This window comes from Eurosta solidaginis, chromosome 5, assembly GCF_040869045.1.
Source record: "Eurosta solidaginis isolate ZX-2024a chromosome 5, ASM4086904v1, whole genome shotgun sequence".
Classification (NCBI taxonomy): Eukaryota; Metazoa; Arthropoda; class Insecta; order Diptera; family Tephritidae; genus Eurosta; species Eurosta solidaginis.
Genome location: NC_090323.1, coordinates 125,428,955 through 125,449,083, shown reverse-complemented (window position 1 = coordinate 125,449,083; position 20,129 = coordinate 125,428,955). Strand labels below are relative to the sequence as shown.

General features: G+C 37.2%; 1 protein-coding gene across 1 annotated transcript in view; it reads left to right on the top strand.

Moving 5' to 3' along the window:
• The window catches only part of Dscam4 (Down syndrome cell adhesion molecule 4), a 2,049,237-nt gene that overhangs the window by 616,246 nt on the left and 1,412,862 nt on the right, over positions 1 to 20,129 (top strand). The window contains 2 exon segments of the mRNA XM_067787909.1: positions 13,984 to 14,074; positions 15,691 to 15,778. Of these exon segments, the coding sequence (XP_067644010.1) occupies positions 13,984 to 14,074; positions 15,691 to 15,778 (179 nt within the window).

The window sequence follows — 20,129 nt, the reverse complement described above, 5'->3', positions numbered from 1 at the left end:
CCGATGTGGGGATCACCAACATCCCCAGTGATTGCGGATGTCATAATGGAGGAACTCTTAGAAAAAACGATAACAGGATTACGACGTCCCCCAAGACTACTGACAAAATATGTTGACGACTTATTTGCCATAGTTAACGAAAATGAAGTACAAGACACACTGAGCGCACTAAATTCGTTTGACAAGCATATAAAGTTCACGATAGAGCTCGAAGAAAACGGAAAATTAGCTTACCTGGATTCAATAATCATTAGAAGACAAAATCAATTAAAATTAAAGTGGTATCAAAAGCCAACCGTATCTGGACGAATCATCAGAATATATTTAATAGAACTAAACAGAGAATTCCAGCACCCGAAAAAAGTAACGTTGTTTACAAAATTCCATGTAACGGTAAAACGGATGAGCCATGTAATAGCATATATGTGGGTACAACAAAAGGAAAGTTAAAAACCAGACTGTCACAACACAAGTCTGACTACAAACAGTCCCACAACACAAACTTTCATAAAACAGCTCTTATGTCCCACTGTAAAAGTACCGGGCATTCTCCTAACTTTGACAGAGCAACTATACTTGAACAAGAACAACACTACGGGAAACAATTAAGGCAATAATCTCGCATAGCACAGCATCTAAATGCATGTTAGTATCTTTTTAGGACGGTCATACTCTGTTCAGTGTGTCTCGTGTAAGGGATGGTTGCATCGGACAGGTTGTTCTGGGCTTGATCCCAAAACCCGACGTCCACGTAACTTTTATAAATCTTTTGTGGCTCCTTTCTGTTCACGCCCAAGGGCGTCCCGTAGTCTACGCCTAAGCGCTCCCCCACTACCTTCCAGCAGCCCCGCTGCTCTGCAAGCCACAACAAGTACCCGCTACTGCTCGCGCCCCACGGCGCCAACAATTCAAACAGCTGCTACCACTCATATCTACTACCTTCGTAGTAGAGTCGGTAACAATGCTGAGCATCGGCCCCTGCCCCGTCTTTTCCCCCTCTTTTCCGGCAGCAATCGTGTAGGTCAGGGAAACAGACTCTTAGTCCCTACCTCCGTTTGCACCGTTTGTCAGCACAGAATATATATGTTTGCGACATCCGCCCAATGCAGCTCCTGCCTTGGGTGGTGCCACTTTCCTAGATGTTCTGGTCTCCGCGACGGCAACCCCCCGACGGGTTTCATCGCGCCATGTTGCCAGGTCGCAAACCCAAATCATCCGGGTACCCCAATGCTTGCCCAAGGACGCCAAATCCCAGGGCCACAACAGCAATTGCGTCCTGGCCTTCCACAACCCAGACGTAGTCACCCGTCACTTACCCCCAGAGTGGCGGCGTCTCCCCTTATGCACTTCAGAATTCTGCAGTTAAACTGCAACGGACTAACTGGGAAGATTACGGAGATAGTCGATTTCATGAAGCGGCACACCATCCGCATTGCTGCGATTCAAGAGACTAAACTCACAGCAAGATCTGCATTGCAGACCTGCTCTGCGTATAATGTCCACAGGAAAGACCGCGAGAGCGGAAATGGAGGCGGCCTCGCGTTTATCATACACCACTCTGTGCAATATTATATATTTGATCCTGGCATCGACCGCAGGGACAATGTCTTACAACGTCAAGGCCTATCTGCCCGGTCAGGCGATGCAAAACTAGAAATCATCAACATCTACAAATTAGATGCAGGACTCTTCATCGAAAAAAAGATATGTTAAAGGGAGGTGATCGGTTTTAATTAGACATTTTCTGCCATAGATGTGTCATCTAAAGATGGTTATAGCCCAATGGATTGCGGCTAATCCTTTTTCTATTGTAGCTTTATTAGTTTCACCTTTTGTGAATGATCTGGAATCGTATGCAATTGGTAACTGTTTGCCATCGTGTTCTTGGCTAAGGACTGCTCCGCAAGCATACCCACTAGCGTCTGTTGTTATGCGGAATTCTTTATTGAAGTCGGGGTATTGCAAAAGTTTTGGACTAATTAATGCTTCCTTTAAGTAGACAAAAGCTTTTTGACATTCTTCTGTCCAGTCGAAGGAAACATTCTTTTTACAAAGCCTAGTTATTTTTCTTAAGTATTCTGCGAAGTTCGGTACAAATCTTATGTAATAATTGCAGAACGCTACGAACCTTTTAACTTCATCTGCTGTTTTTGGTATTGGGTAGTTTTGAACTGTTTCAAATTTGCTTGGGTCGGGTAATATTCCCTTGCTTGTGCATTTTTGTCCTAAGTAAGTTACTTTCTGGCTGAAAAATAGACATTTGTCTGGATGCAGTTTTAAATTGTATTTCCTACAAGTGGAGAAAACATCTCTTAAATTTTTCAGCATGTGTTTTTCTGAACACCTTAGTACAATATCATCCATACAGAGAAATGCTTGAGATGGGTTGCAAATGCCAGTGTCATCATTCTTTGGAATGAGTTTGGTGCTACTTTTAATCCATAGGGTAGTCTTTTGAATCTATAGGTGCCATTTTCAGCAGTGAATGAGGTTATATATCTAGAATCTGGGTGTAATTCTATTTGATGAAAACCTGACATAAGGTCGAGACATGAAAAATATTTTGCTCTTCCAAGTTGATCTAGAATGTCATCAATTATTGGGAGTGGGAATTTATCTGTTGCTAACTTTTTATTTACCTGTCTGTAGTCAACTACTAATCTCCATCTTTTTTCTGTGTTCCCTGGAAGTGACTTTTTGGGAACTAGTAAAATCGGACTATTGTATTCTGATATGGAGGGTTCTACTATGTCATCTTCTATTAGCTTATTTACTTGTTTGCTTATCTCTCCTTTTTGTGTCTGAGGCAATCCATAATTTTTATATAAACAGGGGTGTCATCCTTCATACGTAATTTCTATTTGTAAAAATAATTAGAGGTAATTGGTTCTGTTTCTAATGCAAATATGTCTATAAATTCTGTACATAATGTTGTTAACTGAGATTTCACGAATTTTGGAAAATTTTTGGTTAATCTTTTTAATTTTTCTGTATTGTTGCTATTTTTATGTGTTGTTGTTTCAATTAATGTGTAGTCATCTAAATTTTCAGTATTTATTTTGTAATTTTGAATATTTGTTTTTATGTGTGGTGTTAATAATTCTAACGAAAGTTTGATCTTTATCTGTGTGGGTTTGCTTTGAAAATGCCTTCAGGTAATTGTTGGTGGGGTATGAAGATGTTTTTATTATCAGTATTTACTTTAGCTTGTCTAATGATTTCGGATCTAGGTGATCGTAATCGCATTGACAGACAGACAGTTGATGCATTGTTATTGTTTGGGGAAAGTCATATGGTCTTAGAATTAGTTTATCCTCTGTTTTTCCATAGTCTAAAATACAGTTATACTTCTTTATAAAGTCTAGTCCTATTATTTCATCGCATGGAATTGGAAAGTAGTCTTCTACGACGTGAAATTTATGGTAAATTAAGAGGTCGTCGCCTTTTAAATCCGCTTTAATTGTGCCTAATGTGCTGGTTACACCTTGACCAATCCTTTAAATCTATTATTTGTGGTGTGTTTATTTTTGTATGATTATCTACTTGATTCTTTTTAATAATTGATATATCTGCTCCTGTATATACCAAAAAATTTGAAATTGAGTTATTTCATGAAGTTCTTGTAGGTAAAGAAAGAAAAGACGCTGCCTACAGGGCTAAGTTAAAAGCGAGCGCGACAAGAAGAGTGTGTGAACGCTATCGTGAGTTGAAAAGGGAAGCGAGACGCCTTTTCAGGAAGAAAAAAGCAGAAGCAGAAAGGCGTGAGTGCGAGGAGCTTGAGCTGCTAGCCACCAGGAACAACGCCCGAAAATTCTACCAAAAAATACGGCGACAGACGGAAGGTTTTAAGACCGGGGCAAACTCCTGTAGGAATGAAAACGGCGACCTTGTAACTGATGTCCAGAGAGTGCTTAGATTATGGAGGGAACACTCCTCTGCTCTCCTAAATGGAGGCAGCAATTCACCGCGCAGAGATGAAGAACCCGATCCCGCAATCGATGATGATGGAATATATGTCCCCCCGCCCGATTATGACGAAGTTAGAATAGCAATAACCAGATTGAAAAACAACAAGGCCGTGGGCGCTGATGGATTGCCTGCGGAGCTATTCAAGTTCAGCGGCGAGGAGTTGGTAAGGCGCATGCAACAGCTTCTTAGCAAAATATGGGCGGACGAAAGCATGCCCGACGATTGGAATCTAAGTGTTCTTTGCCCAGTCCACAAGAAGGGGGATACTGCAAAATGCACCAACTATCGTGGAATCAGCCTTCTTAATATCGCATATAAGGTCCTTTCAAGTGTATTGTGCGAAATATTGAAGCCCACCGTGAACCGGCTGATTGGACCTTATCAGTGCGGCTTCAGACCTGGTAAATCTACCATCGACCAGATTTTCACAATGCGCCAAATCTTGGAAAAAACCCGTGAAAAGAGAATCGACACACATCACCTCTTCGTCGACTTTAAAGCCGCCTTCGACAGCACGAAAAGGAGCTGCCTATATGCCGCTATGTCTGAATTTGGTTTCCCCGCAAAAGTTATACGGCTGTGCAAAATGACGTTGAGCAACACCATCAACTCAGTCAGAATTGGGAAGGACCTCTCCGAGCCGTTCGAAACTAAACGAGGTTTCAGACAGGGTGACCCCCTATCGTGCGATTTCTTTAATTTGATGCTGGAGAAAATTATACTAGCTGCAGAACTTAACCGCACTGGAACAATATACTATAAAAGCGTGCAATTACTGGCATATGCTGATGACATTGATATCATCGGCCTAAACACCCGCGCTGTTAGTTCTGCTTACTCCAAGCTGGAAAAAGAAGCGGTAAAGATGGGTTTGATGGTGAATGAGGACAAAACGAAGTACCTGCTGTCATCGAGCAAAGAGTCAGCGCATATGCGCCTTGGCAACCACGCTACTGTTGGCAGCCATAATTTCGAAATAGTAAAAGACTTCGTTTATTTGGGAACCAGCATCAACACTAGCAACAACATCAGCACTGAAATCCAGCGAAGAATCAATCTTGCCAATAAATGCTACTTTGGAATAGGTAGGCAATTGAAAAGTAAAGTCCTCTCTCGGCGAACGAAAATCATACTCTACAAGTCACTTATCGTACCCGTCCTGCTATATGGGGCAGAAGCATGGACCATGACAACAGCAGATGAAGCGGCTTTGGGAGTGTTCGAGAGAAAAGTTCTTCGAAAGATTTATGGACCTCTACGCGTTGGCGATGGCGAGTACCGAAGAAGATTTAATGATGAGCTGTACGAGCTATACGCAGACATCAACATAGTCCAGCGAATTAAAACGCAGCGGCTGCGCTGGCTAGGCCATGTTATGCGAATGAAAGATGATGCTCCGGCCAAGAAAGTGTTTCTATCGGAACCCGCCTATGGAAGCAGAGGTAGAGGGCGGCCCCCACTCCGTTGGAAGGACCAGGTGGAACGATTTAAACTCCCTTGGTGTGACCAATTGGCGCCGGTTGGCGGAGCGAAGGAGCGACTGGCGCGCCTTGTTGGACGGCCATAACCGTTTAGACGGTTAAGTGCCAATTAAGTAAGTAAGTAAGTAAGTACACATATTTTTCTATCTACTGATATTGAAGTGGAGTTTCTTGGTTTTCCTGCTGGGTGCAACTTCGCACGTTGCGAGTCAGATTGTAAGATCTGTTATTGTTTCGGGTTTGTGACCCTCGTTGGAAATTATTACAATTATTATTATTTAATCTAAAGTTGTTATTTTATCTCTGCTGCGGTCCAAATCTTCTACCTCGGTAATTCCCTTAGTTGTTACTTCGGTAACCTCCACGGAAATTGTTCCGGTATTGATTTTGTTGCCGTATATTTAAAATTGTATTTGAGCTGCCCGTTATTTCCGTACAGCTATTTGTAAATTTAGAAATCGCATCGGTCATTTTTGTGAACGTTCCTGGCTTGCATGATCATTTTTTTTACTTTGTCATTGGAGCAGTTTTTACACATAGCTTTGACTGCTGCTTGTGTTGAGTATCTCGTTGCCAAGTCTGGATTAAGTCCGTCCGAGATATAAGCTCCTTTTAATGACCTAGTAATTTTTTCTATTTCCGCTGTGTACTGATTTTCAGTTTTGCTGCGTTGCTGGATGTTCAGGAGTTTAGCTGTTAAAACTTCTGCTGATTTACCCTTTATTGCTGATTTTAACTTCAATTTTATTTGTGCGATTGTACTTTCGCTGCTAATAAAATTTCTGGCTGTGCTTTTTAGTTTTGTTTTTATCATCGTTATTGCCAAAGCTTCATGATTATCCTTGATTTGGTCAAGGATATCATGAGCATCCAAAAAACTATGCAAATTTTCATGCTTGCCATAAAACTCTGGTAGCACTGATGAGGCAGTTTTGATGAATTCTACTACTGTTTGTGCCATTGTGACATTTACAGCTGGGATATTTAATGGTTTATTTTCTTCCACTGATGGAGTCTGGCTCAATGAAGGCGATGGAGACCGGCTTTGCGGAAGTTCTGAGAGAATTAAATTAAAATCAAGATAGAGTTCCTCCTCTATTATGGTTGATATCGGTATTTCTATATTATGTCTTGCTAATGAAGATACCAATTTATCCCGTACTGTGGAAAAAATTTGGTGAGCTTCTTTTTGGTGTTCTTTAGTAAGTATGTGGTTTACTGTTGTTTTATATTATTTAAAGCTTCTAAGATTACATTCAAATGCTTTATTATTGTTTCTGTTTTTATAGTAGAATTTTTGTTTATGCATTTGTATGACTTATCAGCTTTTGCTTTTTCCTCAAATAATGTGTCATAAATTTCTTGCCATTGGATTCATTTCTTGGCATATAAAAAATTTTTATTTAAATGCGTTATTGTACATTATTTGATTGTCTGAATTAACTTTCTATGTAATTTTTTATTAAAATTGCAATTGCGACAATTAAAAATGACATTATACATACAAGAATTAACAACCATTTTTGTGTATTTTATTTCCTGCTTTGGTTCATATTTGACCACTTTATTTTCGGTTTTTTCCTCTTCAGCGTTATCTTTACCGAATTCGTAGCCAGCTATCATTATGCCTTGAGCGATTTTAGTCCACCAAGGCATTTTAGTAGATTTCCCTAAATATTTTCCATCAAATTGAATAAATTGAACAATAATGCTCTTCTATTTTATTTTATTTTATTTTATTTTATTCATTTAATAATTTAAAGGAGAAAATTTATTAAATTGTTAAGTATAATTTATTTTAATCTTCGTTAGGAAAGACTATCCTCATCATCCTAACTATTTCTTCTTCTTTAGATGAAGGATTTTTTATATCTTCTATGGTTGGTTCCCTATTCATACCTATTATTTTCCAGAATTTTCTTAGCCATTCTAACTCACTATCAAAATTTCTACTTTCTATTTTTAGAGTGTCATTTTCATCCCTCTTTTTGAGGGGTTTTTTCGAAAAATCTCTAGGCATTTCAAAGTTACTCAATTATTTTAGTATACAGAAATTTATTTAATTTTCCTTAATTCTTGAATTTTCTTTTTTAACTTAATCCTATCTGCCGTATTTGTTGTTATATTTAGGATTTTGTAAGTTTCAGCTATTTCCATTCTTTTCTTAAATTTTCTGCCTCCCCGCTTCCTTCTTTGGATTTTCGGGGCAGGTACTTCTGGAATTTCCTCCGTTTTATGTAACTTGTTCCTTCGCCGATACACTTCTGTAGTGATCGGTTTCGGACCTTGCTTTTCAGATTTAATTTTTAAAATTTTTTCTGGGATTTTTATAAAACTTTTTATTGTGTTTTCACACTTTTCAAAAATTTTATGAAATTCCTCCTCTGTGGTTATTTCATTCATAACAAAGCAAATAACTGAAACTGTGTACATATATTTAATAAAATTTGGCAGATTATTTTATCCTTTATATTTTGAAATTAAAAAAAAAATTTTTTAAGGCAGTGTACTTTTCTGGATATTTCTTCTTTTTTCACATTTGTCTTTTAAATTTTAAGAGAGCCGGCAGATTAATTAAATGATTCCTAATGAAATAAAGAAAAAAAAAAATTCCTTAGCAAAAATAAAATTTTTGCCCATGGGTAAGCGTCCCTAAGGCCGCTCAATTTATTCTGAATTTAAGTATACTTAGTTAAATATAGTAGGCGCCAGTCGTGTTGCCGGTCAGGATTGGGGTTGTTGGTTTTAATAATTATCCGTGTTGGTGTACCTCCTTTTGGACCTGAAATGTCTATTCCACTCTATTATGCTGCCATGCGCGCCTTTTGGATCAAAAATTTCTATTCCACTTCTCCTACGCATGTATTACGCTGCCAGTCATATCCTTATTTAATTGCTGCTGTCAGTTGGGAATTTGCATATTGATGCGATTTATTGCCCATCTTAAGCTGTATCTTCCCAAAATATCTGCTTCTAGTTGTGTCCTGCGACCATTGGTAGTTTGCTTATTTGTGAATATGTGTGCGAGGTTTCTGCTCCAAATTGTGGCCTATGGCCATTAGTTAATTTTGACTTTGAGGAAAAAATGAAAAAAAGACTTGGCAGGATCTCTGTTCAGCTAGATTATTTTTAGCAGTTTTGCAGATTTTAATCTAACCTGGCAGGATCGCTATATAATATTTAACCGAATAAAATGAAAAAGATTCGGGAGCCGCTTGTGTTCAGCGCACAAATCTGATTGATTTTTATTATTATATTCTTTCTATTTTATAGTAAAAATGTCTTTCAATACTATTACAATTTTTACATAAAATACTTACACACTAAAAGTAACTACATTCTAATTTCTATATACCTAGTCAGCAAATATTCTTATTAGCTAATTATAGAACTAAGTGTTCTTTGCCCAGTCCACAAGAAGGGGGATACTGCAAAATGCACCAACTATCGTGGAATCAGCCTTCTTAATATCGCATATAAGGTCCTTTCAAGTGTATTGTGCGAAAGATTGAAGCCCACCGTGAACCGGCTGATTGGACCTTATCAGTGCGGCTTTAGACCTGGTAAATCTACCATCGACCAGATTTTCACAATGCGCCAAATCTTGGAAAAAACCCGTGAAAAGAGAATCGACACACATCACCTCTTCGTCGACTTTAAAGCCGCCTTCGACAGCACGAAAAAAAGCTGCCTATATGCCGCTATGTCTGAATTTGATTTCCCCGCAAAACTTATACGGCTGTGCAAAATGACGTTGAGCAACACCATCAGCTCAGTCAGAATTGGGAAGGACCTCTCCGAGCCGTTCGAAACTAAACGAGGTTTCAGACAGGGTGACCCCCTATCGTGCGATTTCTTTAATTTGATGCTGGAGAAAATTATACTAGCTGCAGAACTTAACCGCACTGGAACAATATACTATAAAAGCGTGCAATTACTGGCATATGCTGATGACATTGATATCATCGGCCTAAACACCCGCGCTGTTAGTTCTGCTTACTCCAAGCTGGAAAAAGAAGCGGTAAAGATGGGTTTGATGGTGAATGAGGACAAAACGAAGTACCTGCTGTCATCGAGCAAAGAGTCAGCGCATATGCGCCTTGGCAACCACGCTACTGTTGGCAGCCATAATTTCGAAATAGTAAAAGACTTCGTTTATTTGGGAACCAGCATCAACACTAGCAACAACATCAGCACTGAAATCCAGCGAAGAATCAATCTTGCCAATAAATGCTACTTTGGAATAGGTAGGCAATTGAAAAGTAAAGTCCTCTCTCGGCGAACGAAAATCATACTCTACAAGTCACTTATCGTACCCGTCCTGCTATATGGGGCAGAAGCATGGACCATGACAACAGCAGATGAAGCGGCTTTGGGAGTGTTCGAGAGAAAAGTTCTTCGAAAGATTTATGGACCTCTACGCGTTGGCGATGGCGAGTACCGAAGAAGATTTAATGATGAGCTGTACGAGCTATACGCAGACATCAACATAGTCCAGCGAATTAAAACGCAGCGGCTGCGCTGGCTAGGCCATGTTATGCGAATGAAAGATGATGCTCCGGCCAAGAAAGTGTTTCTATCGGAACCCGCCTATGGAAGCAGAGGTAGAGGGCGGCCCCCACTCCGTTGGAAGGACCAGGTGGAAAACGATTTAAACTCCCTTGGTGTGACCAATTGGCGCCGGTTGGCGGAGCGAAGGAGCGACTGGCGCGCCTTGTTGGACGGCCATAACCGTTTAGACGGTTAAGTGCCAATTAAGTAAGTAAGTAAGTAAGTACACATATTTTTCTATCTACTGATATTGAAGTGGAGTTTCTTGGTTTTCCTGCTGGGTGCAACTTCGCACGTTGCGAGTCAGATTGTAAGATCTGTTATTGTTTCGGGTTTGTGACCCTCGTTGGAAATTATTACAATTATTATTATTTAATCTAAAGTTGTTATTATATCTCTGCTGCGGTCCAAATCTTATACCTCGGTAATTCCCTTAGTTGTTACTTCGGTAACCTCCACGGAAATTGTTCCGGTATTGATTTTGTTGCCGTATATTTAAAATTGTATTTGAGCTGCCCGTTATTTCAGTACAGCTATTTGTAAATTTAGAAATCGCATCGGTCATTTTTGTGAACGTTCCTGGCTTGCATGATCATTTTTTTTACTTTGTCATTGGAGCAGTTTTTACACATAGCTTTGACTGCTGCTTGTGTTGAGTATCTCGTTGCCAAGTCTGGATTAAGTCCGTCCGAGATATAAGCTCCTTTTAATGACCTAGTAATTTTTTCTATTTCCGCTGTGTACTGATTTTAAGTTTTGCTGCGTTGCTGGATGTTCAGGAGTTTAGCTGTTAAAACTTCTGCTGATTTACCCTTTATTGCTGATTTTAACTTCAATTTTATTTGTGCGATTGTACTTTCGCTGCTAATAAAATTTCTGGCTGTGCTTTTTAGTTTTGTTTTTATCATCGTTATTGCCAAAGCTTCATGATTATCCTTGATTTGGTCAAGGATATCATGAGCATCCAAAAAACTATGCAAATTTTCATGCTTGCCATAAAACTCTGGTAGCACTGATGAGGCAGTTTTGATGAATTCTACTACTGTTTGTGCCATTGTGACATTTACAGCTGGGATATTTAATGGTTTATTTTCTTCCACTGATGGAGTCTGGCTCAATGAAGGCGATGGAATCCGGCTTTGCGGAAGTTCTGAGAGAATTAAATTAAAATCAAGATAGAGTTCCTCCTCTATTATGGTTGATATCGGTATTTCTATATTATGTCTTGCTAATGAAGATACCAATTTATCCCGTACTGTGGAAAAAATTTGGTGAGCTTCTTTTTGGTGTTCTTTAGTAAGTATGTGGTTTACTGTTGTTTTATATTATTTAAAGCTTCTAAGATTACATTCAAATGCTTTATTATTGTTTTTATATTAGAATTTTTGTTTATGCATTTGTATGACTTATCAGCTTTTGCTTTTTCCTCAAATAATGTGTCATAAATTTCTTGCCATTGGATTCATTTCTTGGCATATAAAAAATTTTTATTTAAATGCGTTATTGTACATTATTTGATTGTCTGAATTAACTTTTTATGTAATTTTTTATTAAAATTGCAATTGCGACAATTAAAAATGACATTATACATACAAGAATTATCAACCATTTTTGTGTATTTTATTTCCTGCTTTGGTTCATATTTGACCACTTTATTTTCGGTTTTTTCTTCTTCAGCGTTATCTTTACCGAATTCGTAGCCAGCTATCATTATGCCTTGAGCGATTTTAGTCCACCAAGGCATTTTAGTAGATTTCCCTAAATATTTTCCATCAAATTGAATAAATTGAACAATAATGCTCTTCTATTTTATTTTATTTTATTCATTTAATAATTTAAAGGAAAAAATTTATTAAATTGTTAAGTATAATTTATTTTAATCTTCGTTAGGAAAGACTATCCTCATCATCCTAACTATTTCTTCTTCTTTAGTTGAAGGATTTTTTATATCTTCTATGGTTGGTTCCCTATTCATACCTATTATTTTCCAGAATTTTCTTAGCCATTCTAACTCACTATCAAAATTTCTACTTTCTATTTTTAGAGTGTCATTTTCATCCCTCTTTTTGAGGGGTTTTTTCGAAAAATCTCTAGGCATTTCAAAGTTACTCAATTATTTTAGTATACAGAAATTTATTTAATTTTCCTTAATTCTTGAATTTTCTTTTTTAACTTAATCCTATCTGCCGTATTTGTTGTTATATTTAGGATTTTGTAAGTTTCAGCTATTTCCTTTCTTTTCTTAAATTTTCTGCCTCCCCGCTTCCTTCTTTGGATTTTCGGGGCAGGTACTTCTGGAATTTCCTCCGTTTTATGTAACTTGTTCCTTCGCCGATACTCTTCTGTAGTGATCGGTTTCGGACCTTGCTTTTCAGATTTAATTTTTAAAATTTTTTCTGGGATTTTTATAAAACTTTTTATTGTGTTTTCACACTTTTCAAAAATTTTATGAAATTCCTCCTCTGTGGTTATTTCATTCATAACAAAGCAAATAACTGAAACTGTGTACATATATTTAATAAAATTTGGCAGATTATTTTATCCTTTATATTTTGAAATTAAAAAAAAAAAATTTTTAAGGCAGTGTACTTTTCTGGATATTTCTTCTTTTTTCACATTTGTCTTTTAAATTTTAAGAGAGCCGGCAGATTAATTAAATGATTCCTAATGAAATAAAGAAAAAAAAAATTCCTTAGCAAAAATAAAATTTTTGCCCATGGGTAAGCGTCCCTAAGGCCGCTCAATTTATTCTGAATTTAAGTATACTTAGTTAAATATAGTAGGCGCCAGTCGTGTTGCCGGTCAGGATTGGGATTGTTGGTTTTAATAATTATCCGTGTTGGTGTACCTCCTTTTGGACCTGAAATGTCTATTCCACTCTATTATGCTGCCATGCGCGCCTTTTGGATCAAAAATTTCTATTCCACTTCTCCTACGCATGTATTACGCTGCCAGTCATATCCTTATTTAATTGCTGCTGTCAGTTGGGAATTTGCATATTGATGCGATTTATTGCCCATCTTAAGCTGTATCTTCCCAAAATATCTGCTTCTAGTTGTGTCCTGCGACCATTGGTAGTTTGCTTATTTGTGAATATGTGTGCGAGGTTTCTGCTCCAAATTGTGGCCTATGGCCATTAGTTAATTTTGACTTTGAGGAAAAAAGGAAAAAAAGACTTGGCAGGATCTCTGTTCAGCTAGATTATTTTTAGCAGTTTTGCAGATTTTAATCTAAGCTGGCAGGATCGCTATATAATATTTAACCGAATAAAATGAAAAAGATTCGGGAGCCGCTTGTGTTCAGCGCACAAATCTGATTGATTTTTATTATTATATTCTTTCTATTTTATAGTAAAAATGTCTTTCAATACTATTACAATTTTTACATAAAATACTTACACACTAAAAGTAACTACATTCTAATTTCTATATACCTAGTCAGCAAATATTCTTATTAGCTAATTATAGAACTATTTAGTAATATTTGGCAGTCACATTGACAAACCGACGCTGCCGATCAGTCATGCTGATCGATACGTGGGCTGGTCAGTGTGACGCATACGGGTTAAACAACTGTAAACGGATACGACCCCCCGCTGAGTTCAATATAACTTATCTATGCCGCTATGAGTTTTTTGCGTGTGGTCGAAAGTGAAATTCATTTGGTTGTACATAATATGTATTACAAGCTATACTCATTCTGGCATTTACATAAATACAAATACCTTGTATGTAAGGCGTATTGTGGTAATGCCACACTCGGCTTCGGCCGTTTTTTTGGCCCAAGCTGATTGATTACAAGTCGAACGTTCGTCCGAACTATGGCACAAAGTCTGTTTCATGAAAAATAGCATGATTAGTCTGTTGCAAGAAACAGTTCTAATTTTGTTGTACTGTGTTATTGATTCTTATTCTCTGTCCCTTAAACTGTGGCATATTTTGTAAGTTCAAACTCAAAGTATTAAACGTTTTTATCATTTCAGATGGTTTAAGGAGGAGAATGAGCAACTTTTGCCACTGCAACTGAGCGACAGAATTACAATCGTATCTGCAGGATTGCTTAAGATAGCAAAGGTAAGAATAACAAAAAAAGCATTTCTATTACTGGAATTGCTGCAATGCTGATGCCACACGTGTGCAAATAGTAGAAAAAGCACGAATTCGGCCTTAGAAATGGCTTGAATTGTAGCTACATTGTTGTATCCATTTTATACGGAAATATAACACGTGAATTGAAATTGTGTAAAATTAATATATTTCGCAAATCTGGTCTTAAATTGTTGGTCCAACGCACCCATAAACTTTGTGAAAAAGGACTTACCTCCGTATAGTAATTAAATAAACAAGGCTTTAACGTAAGGTTATAGAGAATCGCTAACGACGGACAGCAATAGAAATTGTCAAACCGGCGGTAGGTAATTCACCACATTACCTACTTGAATATTAACAAAAAACGCGGCGTTTTCGTTAAAATATCACAAAAAAATTATTGAAAACGTTAAAAAATAGTAAAATTGTGATTATTATATCAAAATAAAATTTTTCTACCATTGGAATTGGCGAATTTCATGCCACATTTCCTCAATGGTGAATTACCTACCCGCGATTTTATGATTCCCACTATTCGCTTTGTTGATGGCTCTCTATATCTTTACGTTCTCTGACTTTAACAGGGCCAAACCAATTTCTTTGTGGAGATTGATCCATAAGAAAAAAAGTAATTTCCCCGTTTTTCGCAGTAAGCTTCAAAACATACTTGGGTATTGTGGGCCATATGCATTTAATCAGTGAACACTTTAAATTTCAACATACATTTTAAATCACTACTATCAGAAATAAAATTGACTAGTTTTCTTGGCTTCCAAAGTTCAACACTAAACCCTTCCTAATATATTTTATTCATTTATTGTATTTAGAAAATTAAAAATGAAGCCTGTCGTAATCTTTTATTTGAATTGCATAAGTTTTTAAATTACATAGCAGCACAAAAAAGCCTTATTATGTAACTCGATTGGAAAGAAATTTGTTTCAGATTTGATAGCTTTAATAAGACCTCTGGTAATGAGGTGTTGATGCTATAAAGTCGATTCAGCCATCAGAATTGTTAAATCAATCGGGGTGTGCTTCGGCCCCAACTTCAAACAACTGGAAAAATTGGGCTTTTTTTGGTGTCAGAAATACATTTGTTGCATCCCCCAAATTGTTTTGTGTTGTTTATTTTTCCTTTTATTCTGAGTTTAATTTTTAATTATTATGTTGCGCAAAAACTTAACAAAAAAAATCATGGCCGACCAGAAGAGAGTCCGGTTAGACCTTGTAAGTGTTTTTATTATGCTAATGCCTATACGGGTATTTTTTCGGTCTAGAATCTATAGAAAGCGTAGAGAGTTTTCCATTTTAGTATCAAAAATTTTCTACAGGCAACAACAAAAAACATTTGTGAAACAATGTCTACGGTTTCTACATTGTGTAAAAGGTGTATTCTCTTTGTGTGCTAAATTTAGCCTTTCCACGGATACTAGACTGATAGAATTGCACTTAGTATGTCTTACCTTATAAAACAGGGAAATAGCTGTTTAGCTCTAATTCCATCTGTTAAAAAAAAATTGGCTTCATCAAATACAAAGTGGCAAAGTGTCATTGATTAAACATCATATTTTATTTTTGCCCTTTCTCTTAATTAACTATAGGCTCGACTAGAAGATAGTGGCAAGTATCTTTGTTGGGTAAACAACACGGCTGGTGAGGAAACAATACAGGTGTCCTTAACTGTAACTGGTAAGTATTTTCTATTTAAGTATGATTACGCCCAAAAGCTCATCCTCACATGTTTTTGGAATAAGTTTCATTTAAATATACTGCAGAATAAAACTAGCAATTGTTTAAAATAAGGTAGCGTAGTGAACTATTTTTTAGGAATTCTCAAAATAACTCACTTAAAAACAAAAAAAAAAAACGCGATAGAGCACTGATACCCACAATACCAAAGGTCAAGGTTTGGATACCCCGAGTGGTGAAGGCAGAGGACTCGCCGCTGCAGCGTCAAAACCCGAATATACCAACACGGGATTGGAATGTTCTTCATGTATCTTGACCCGTGGAGTAGCCAGTAATTCATCCTCCAACTTAATAAGGAATCGGAGAATGTGTTGCACTCACAGCTTGGGAAAATGTCCTGGGGTGCAGGAAGTATTTATATGCACCTTAAAAAGAGGAGCCCTCAGGAGAATAACTCCACTATGCTAAAAGCCGGGGAGATGGAAAAGAACCTCGAGAACCTCAAAGTAGCGGGCATGACGAGGGCATTAGCTCAGTGCACAACACAGGAGGTGTACAAACAGATCAATGGCATGAGCGATGGGAGCATTTCTGTAATAGTGGGCTTTAAAATTGTCACAATAAAATGGATAGAAACTACGAAGACACCTCCGAGGAATACTAAATCGAATCCTACCTAATAATATCATAAGTAAATGACAAGCAGAGTATTGATCTGCGATTTTCTAAAGACTTAAGGCTTAAAAGCAGAAGTCGTGCAGAGTAGGAGGGTGTAGGATCCGAGGAGTTTAAAGGACGAAGGGCATATTTGAGAACAATTTTTTGTATTCTCCCAAACTTGGAAACAGCAGTTTGACTAGGTGGGATGCAATAACACCATACGCAATAAGGCCATATGGAATTATTTCCAATTGGTTTGAGAAATAACAGCATATGGCGTTATTTCCAATGCAGATTGATAATAATGGTACAGATTGGAAATGAAGCCATATAAAAATGCTATCAAATGAGCAATAAGGTAAAATCGTACCTGCTCGAAATGAAAACAGATGGTTGCGCATCCGGTCCAAACCGAACTCCTATCTTTAACGAAGAATAGAAAGAGACGGGAATGAATGCAATATAGTTAGGTAGAAAATCAGGTGATCACAGCTGTTTATAAGTTTGACTTTTAAGCCTAAGATATCACACTTTTCATATCCATAATGCACGTATTTTCTGTTAATTGTCAAGTATAATCATTGATCTCGAATGAACAAAAATGTTGTGCAAATGGAAAATAATTTAATTTTCAAATATGTGCTTATACCGGGATTAAGTAAATCTTGTAAATTATTATATATAGCAGCAGAAAACAAAATTTTCAAATACAAGTACTCTCGTGAATTTGATTAAGGCCAACTTGTTACTAATAAATTTAAAAAAATTTTGTTATCATTTCCCGATTTTTTGGATAAACTAAAAAAATATTTTATATATATAAACGTAACTTGGCAGATTAATTAACCTTAGAGCAGACATCGGCAAATAATGGCACAATTGTGCAGACTCAATTCACACTTATTCTTATGCGGCAGTTACGAACGTACGTAGCACAAACGTGTCAGCTGACACGACCTATCTTATGAGTGTGCAATATAAACGAAAACTCACCGACGTGCAACGCCCGTACGTACGTAGCCCGGAACGTAGAAATCAAAACAATTTTGATTTTTTCCCTAAGAACGTGTCAGCTGATCGCTCTCTCACTAGACAGAGTTGCCGAGTAAACTTTTGTGCGCTAATTTTTGACCGTTAGCAGTTTTATGCAAAAACACCTAATTAAAGTTTGAAAAATTGTGAAAATAATTCGAAATAATTATGTAAAAGTGCAGATTATATATATATAATCTATTTATATATTAATTTAGTATTAATTCCAGCCTCTTACAACATCAAAAATTAAATTGGAAAAAGTAGATTTTTCCATAAGCATGTATGCAAAATGGGCAATGGCAACAGTGTTTATCTGTAAACAATACACACACAAATATGTTATGTACATGTACACAGACGCACACATTGATTCCTACGGGCTTGAGGGTTCGGTCAAACGTGTTTGGTACGACCTACGTCCGTACGTACGGCACACGTCGGTGGGTAATTGCCGCTTTATGCGGATAAGCACTGTTGCCATTAACCATTTTGCATGTATGCTTATGGAAACATCAACTTTTTCCAATTTAATTTTTGATATTGTAAAAGGCCGGAATACATATTAAATAAGTATAAATATATTACATAATTATAATCAGCACTTCTACATAATTATTTCGAATTATTTTCACAATTTTTCAAACTTTAATTAGGTGTTTTTGCATAAAATTGCAAACGATCAAAAATTAGCGCACAAAAGTTTACTAGGCAACTCTGTCTAGTGAGAGAGCGATCAGCTGACACGTTGTTACGGAAAAAAATCAAAATTGTTTTGATTTCTACGTTCCGGGCTACGTACGTATGGGCGTTGCACGTCGGTGAGTTTTCGTTTACATTGCTCATAAGATAGATCGTGTCAGCTGACACGTTTTTGGTACGTTCGTTCGTGAGTAATGCGGCAGTTACCCACCGACGTGTGCCGTACGTACGGACGTTTGTCGTACGAAGCACGTTTGACCGAATTCTCAAGCCCGTAGGAATCAATGCGTGCGTCTGTGTACATGTACATAACATATTTGTGTGTGTATTGTTTACAACAAAGCACTGTTGCCATTGGCCAGTTTGCATGCATGCTTATGGAAACATCAACTTTTTCCAATTTAATTTTTGATATTGTAAAAGGCCGGAATAAATATTAAATAAGTATAAATAGATTACATATTTATAATCTTCACTTTTACATAATTATTTCGAATTATTTTCACAATTTTTCAAACTTTAATTAGGTGTTTTTGCATAAAATTGCAAACGGTCAAAAATTAGCGCACAAAAGTTTACTAGGCAACTCTGTCTAGTGAGAGAGCGATCAGCTGACACGTTCTTACGGAAAAAATCAAAATTGTTTTGATTTCTACGTTCCGGGCTACGTACGTACGGGCGTTGCACGTCGGTGAGTTTTCGTTTACATTGCACACCCATAAGATAGGTCGTGTCAGCTGACACGTTTTTGGTACGTACGTTCGTGAGTAACTGCCGCATAACTGCCGCATTATTCCCTTTAGTTTAGTTGTCGCTGAGCATTTGGCGCAGTAACATCGATTGTGTTCGTCGCTCGCTATGTTGACGAATGTTATTAGCAAGCAACAATCAAAGATCGTTTGTTATTTTTTTCAATGCGCTCAAGCGAAAAATATTTAATGTTGACCAACCCTTTTGCGCAAATACAATGTATTTAATAGCGTTTTCTTTTCTGAAATAAATTGTTGCCTAAGTAAATGGTAAAGCCTTAAGCCCCCATTACTGATACTTAGCATAGACTTGACTTGCCTTGGCGAAAACTTGGCAACTTAGCCACGATTATACTCCACTTGGCGCATAAAATCTGGCATCATAATCAGCGTTGAAATTTATTTTTAAATAAATGTCAATTTGTATGACAAAATGTCAAAATGAAATGGAAACAAACAAATGGCATCTCAAAATGTAAACGTCACTTTGAACTTACATAGAAAATCAAAATTCAACAGACTTCTAAGTCAAGTTAAGTTCTGAGTAATCAGTAACATGCAATGTTTATTTAACAGAACTGTAAGTGACAGTTCGCAAGCCAAGTCAAGTCTATGCTAAGTATCAGTAATGGAGCCTTTAATAGAGTTACTCCTACCCCAGAAAACTGTCAACATTTATAGTGCATACAAAGAAAATTTCAAGTCACCATATTCACTCATATCACAAATCACACAAGAAGATTGCGCATTGCGCATGTAAACATTAGGTCAGCTCTTTTTTATGGGCAATTCTTACGTCATTTTCCTTTACCTCTTGTTTTTTCCTCTCTTTCTTTCATTCACCCAAACAGTCAACTGTGACGTAGTCCGCAAAACGAAGCAATTTTGAACTCGTGAATGCGCGATCTGGGTACTCATATGAACAGAGTATATGTGGAGCTTAAGAGCGAATTGAGAGTTTCACAGAGTTGCACCGCCACACCGCCATTTTATACAGGGTAAAAGTGTAACGCTTTTACGTTGCGAGCAGGCAACAATTCTCACAAAAGAACGAAGTACCCCGTAAAGGCGTTGCCTGGTTTTTAGAATAGAACAACAACCCTTCCACGGCGTACAAAAAGCGTAACACTTTAGCCAGAAAAGAAAACGCTATAATTGTATAAAGCTTTTGCTTGCCATTGTGCGCATTAAAAATATATTAACAAGCG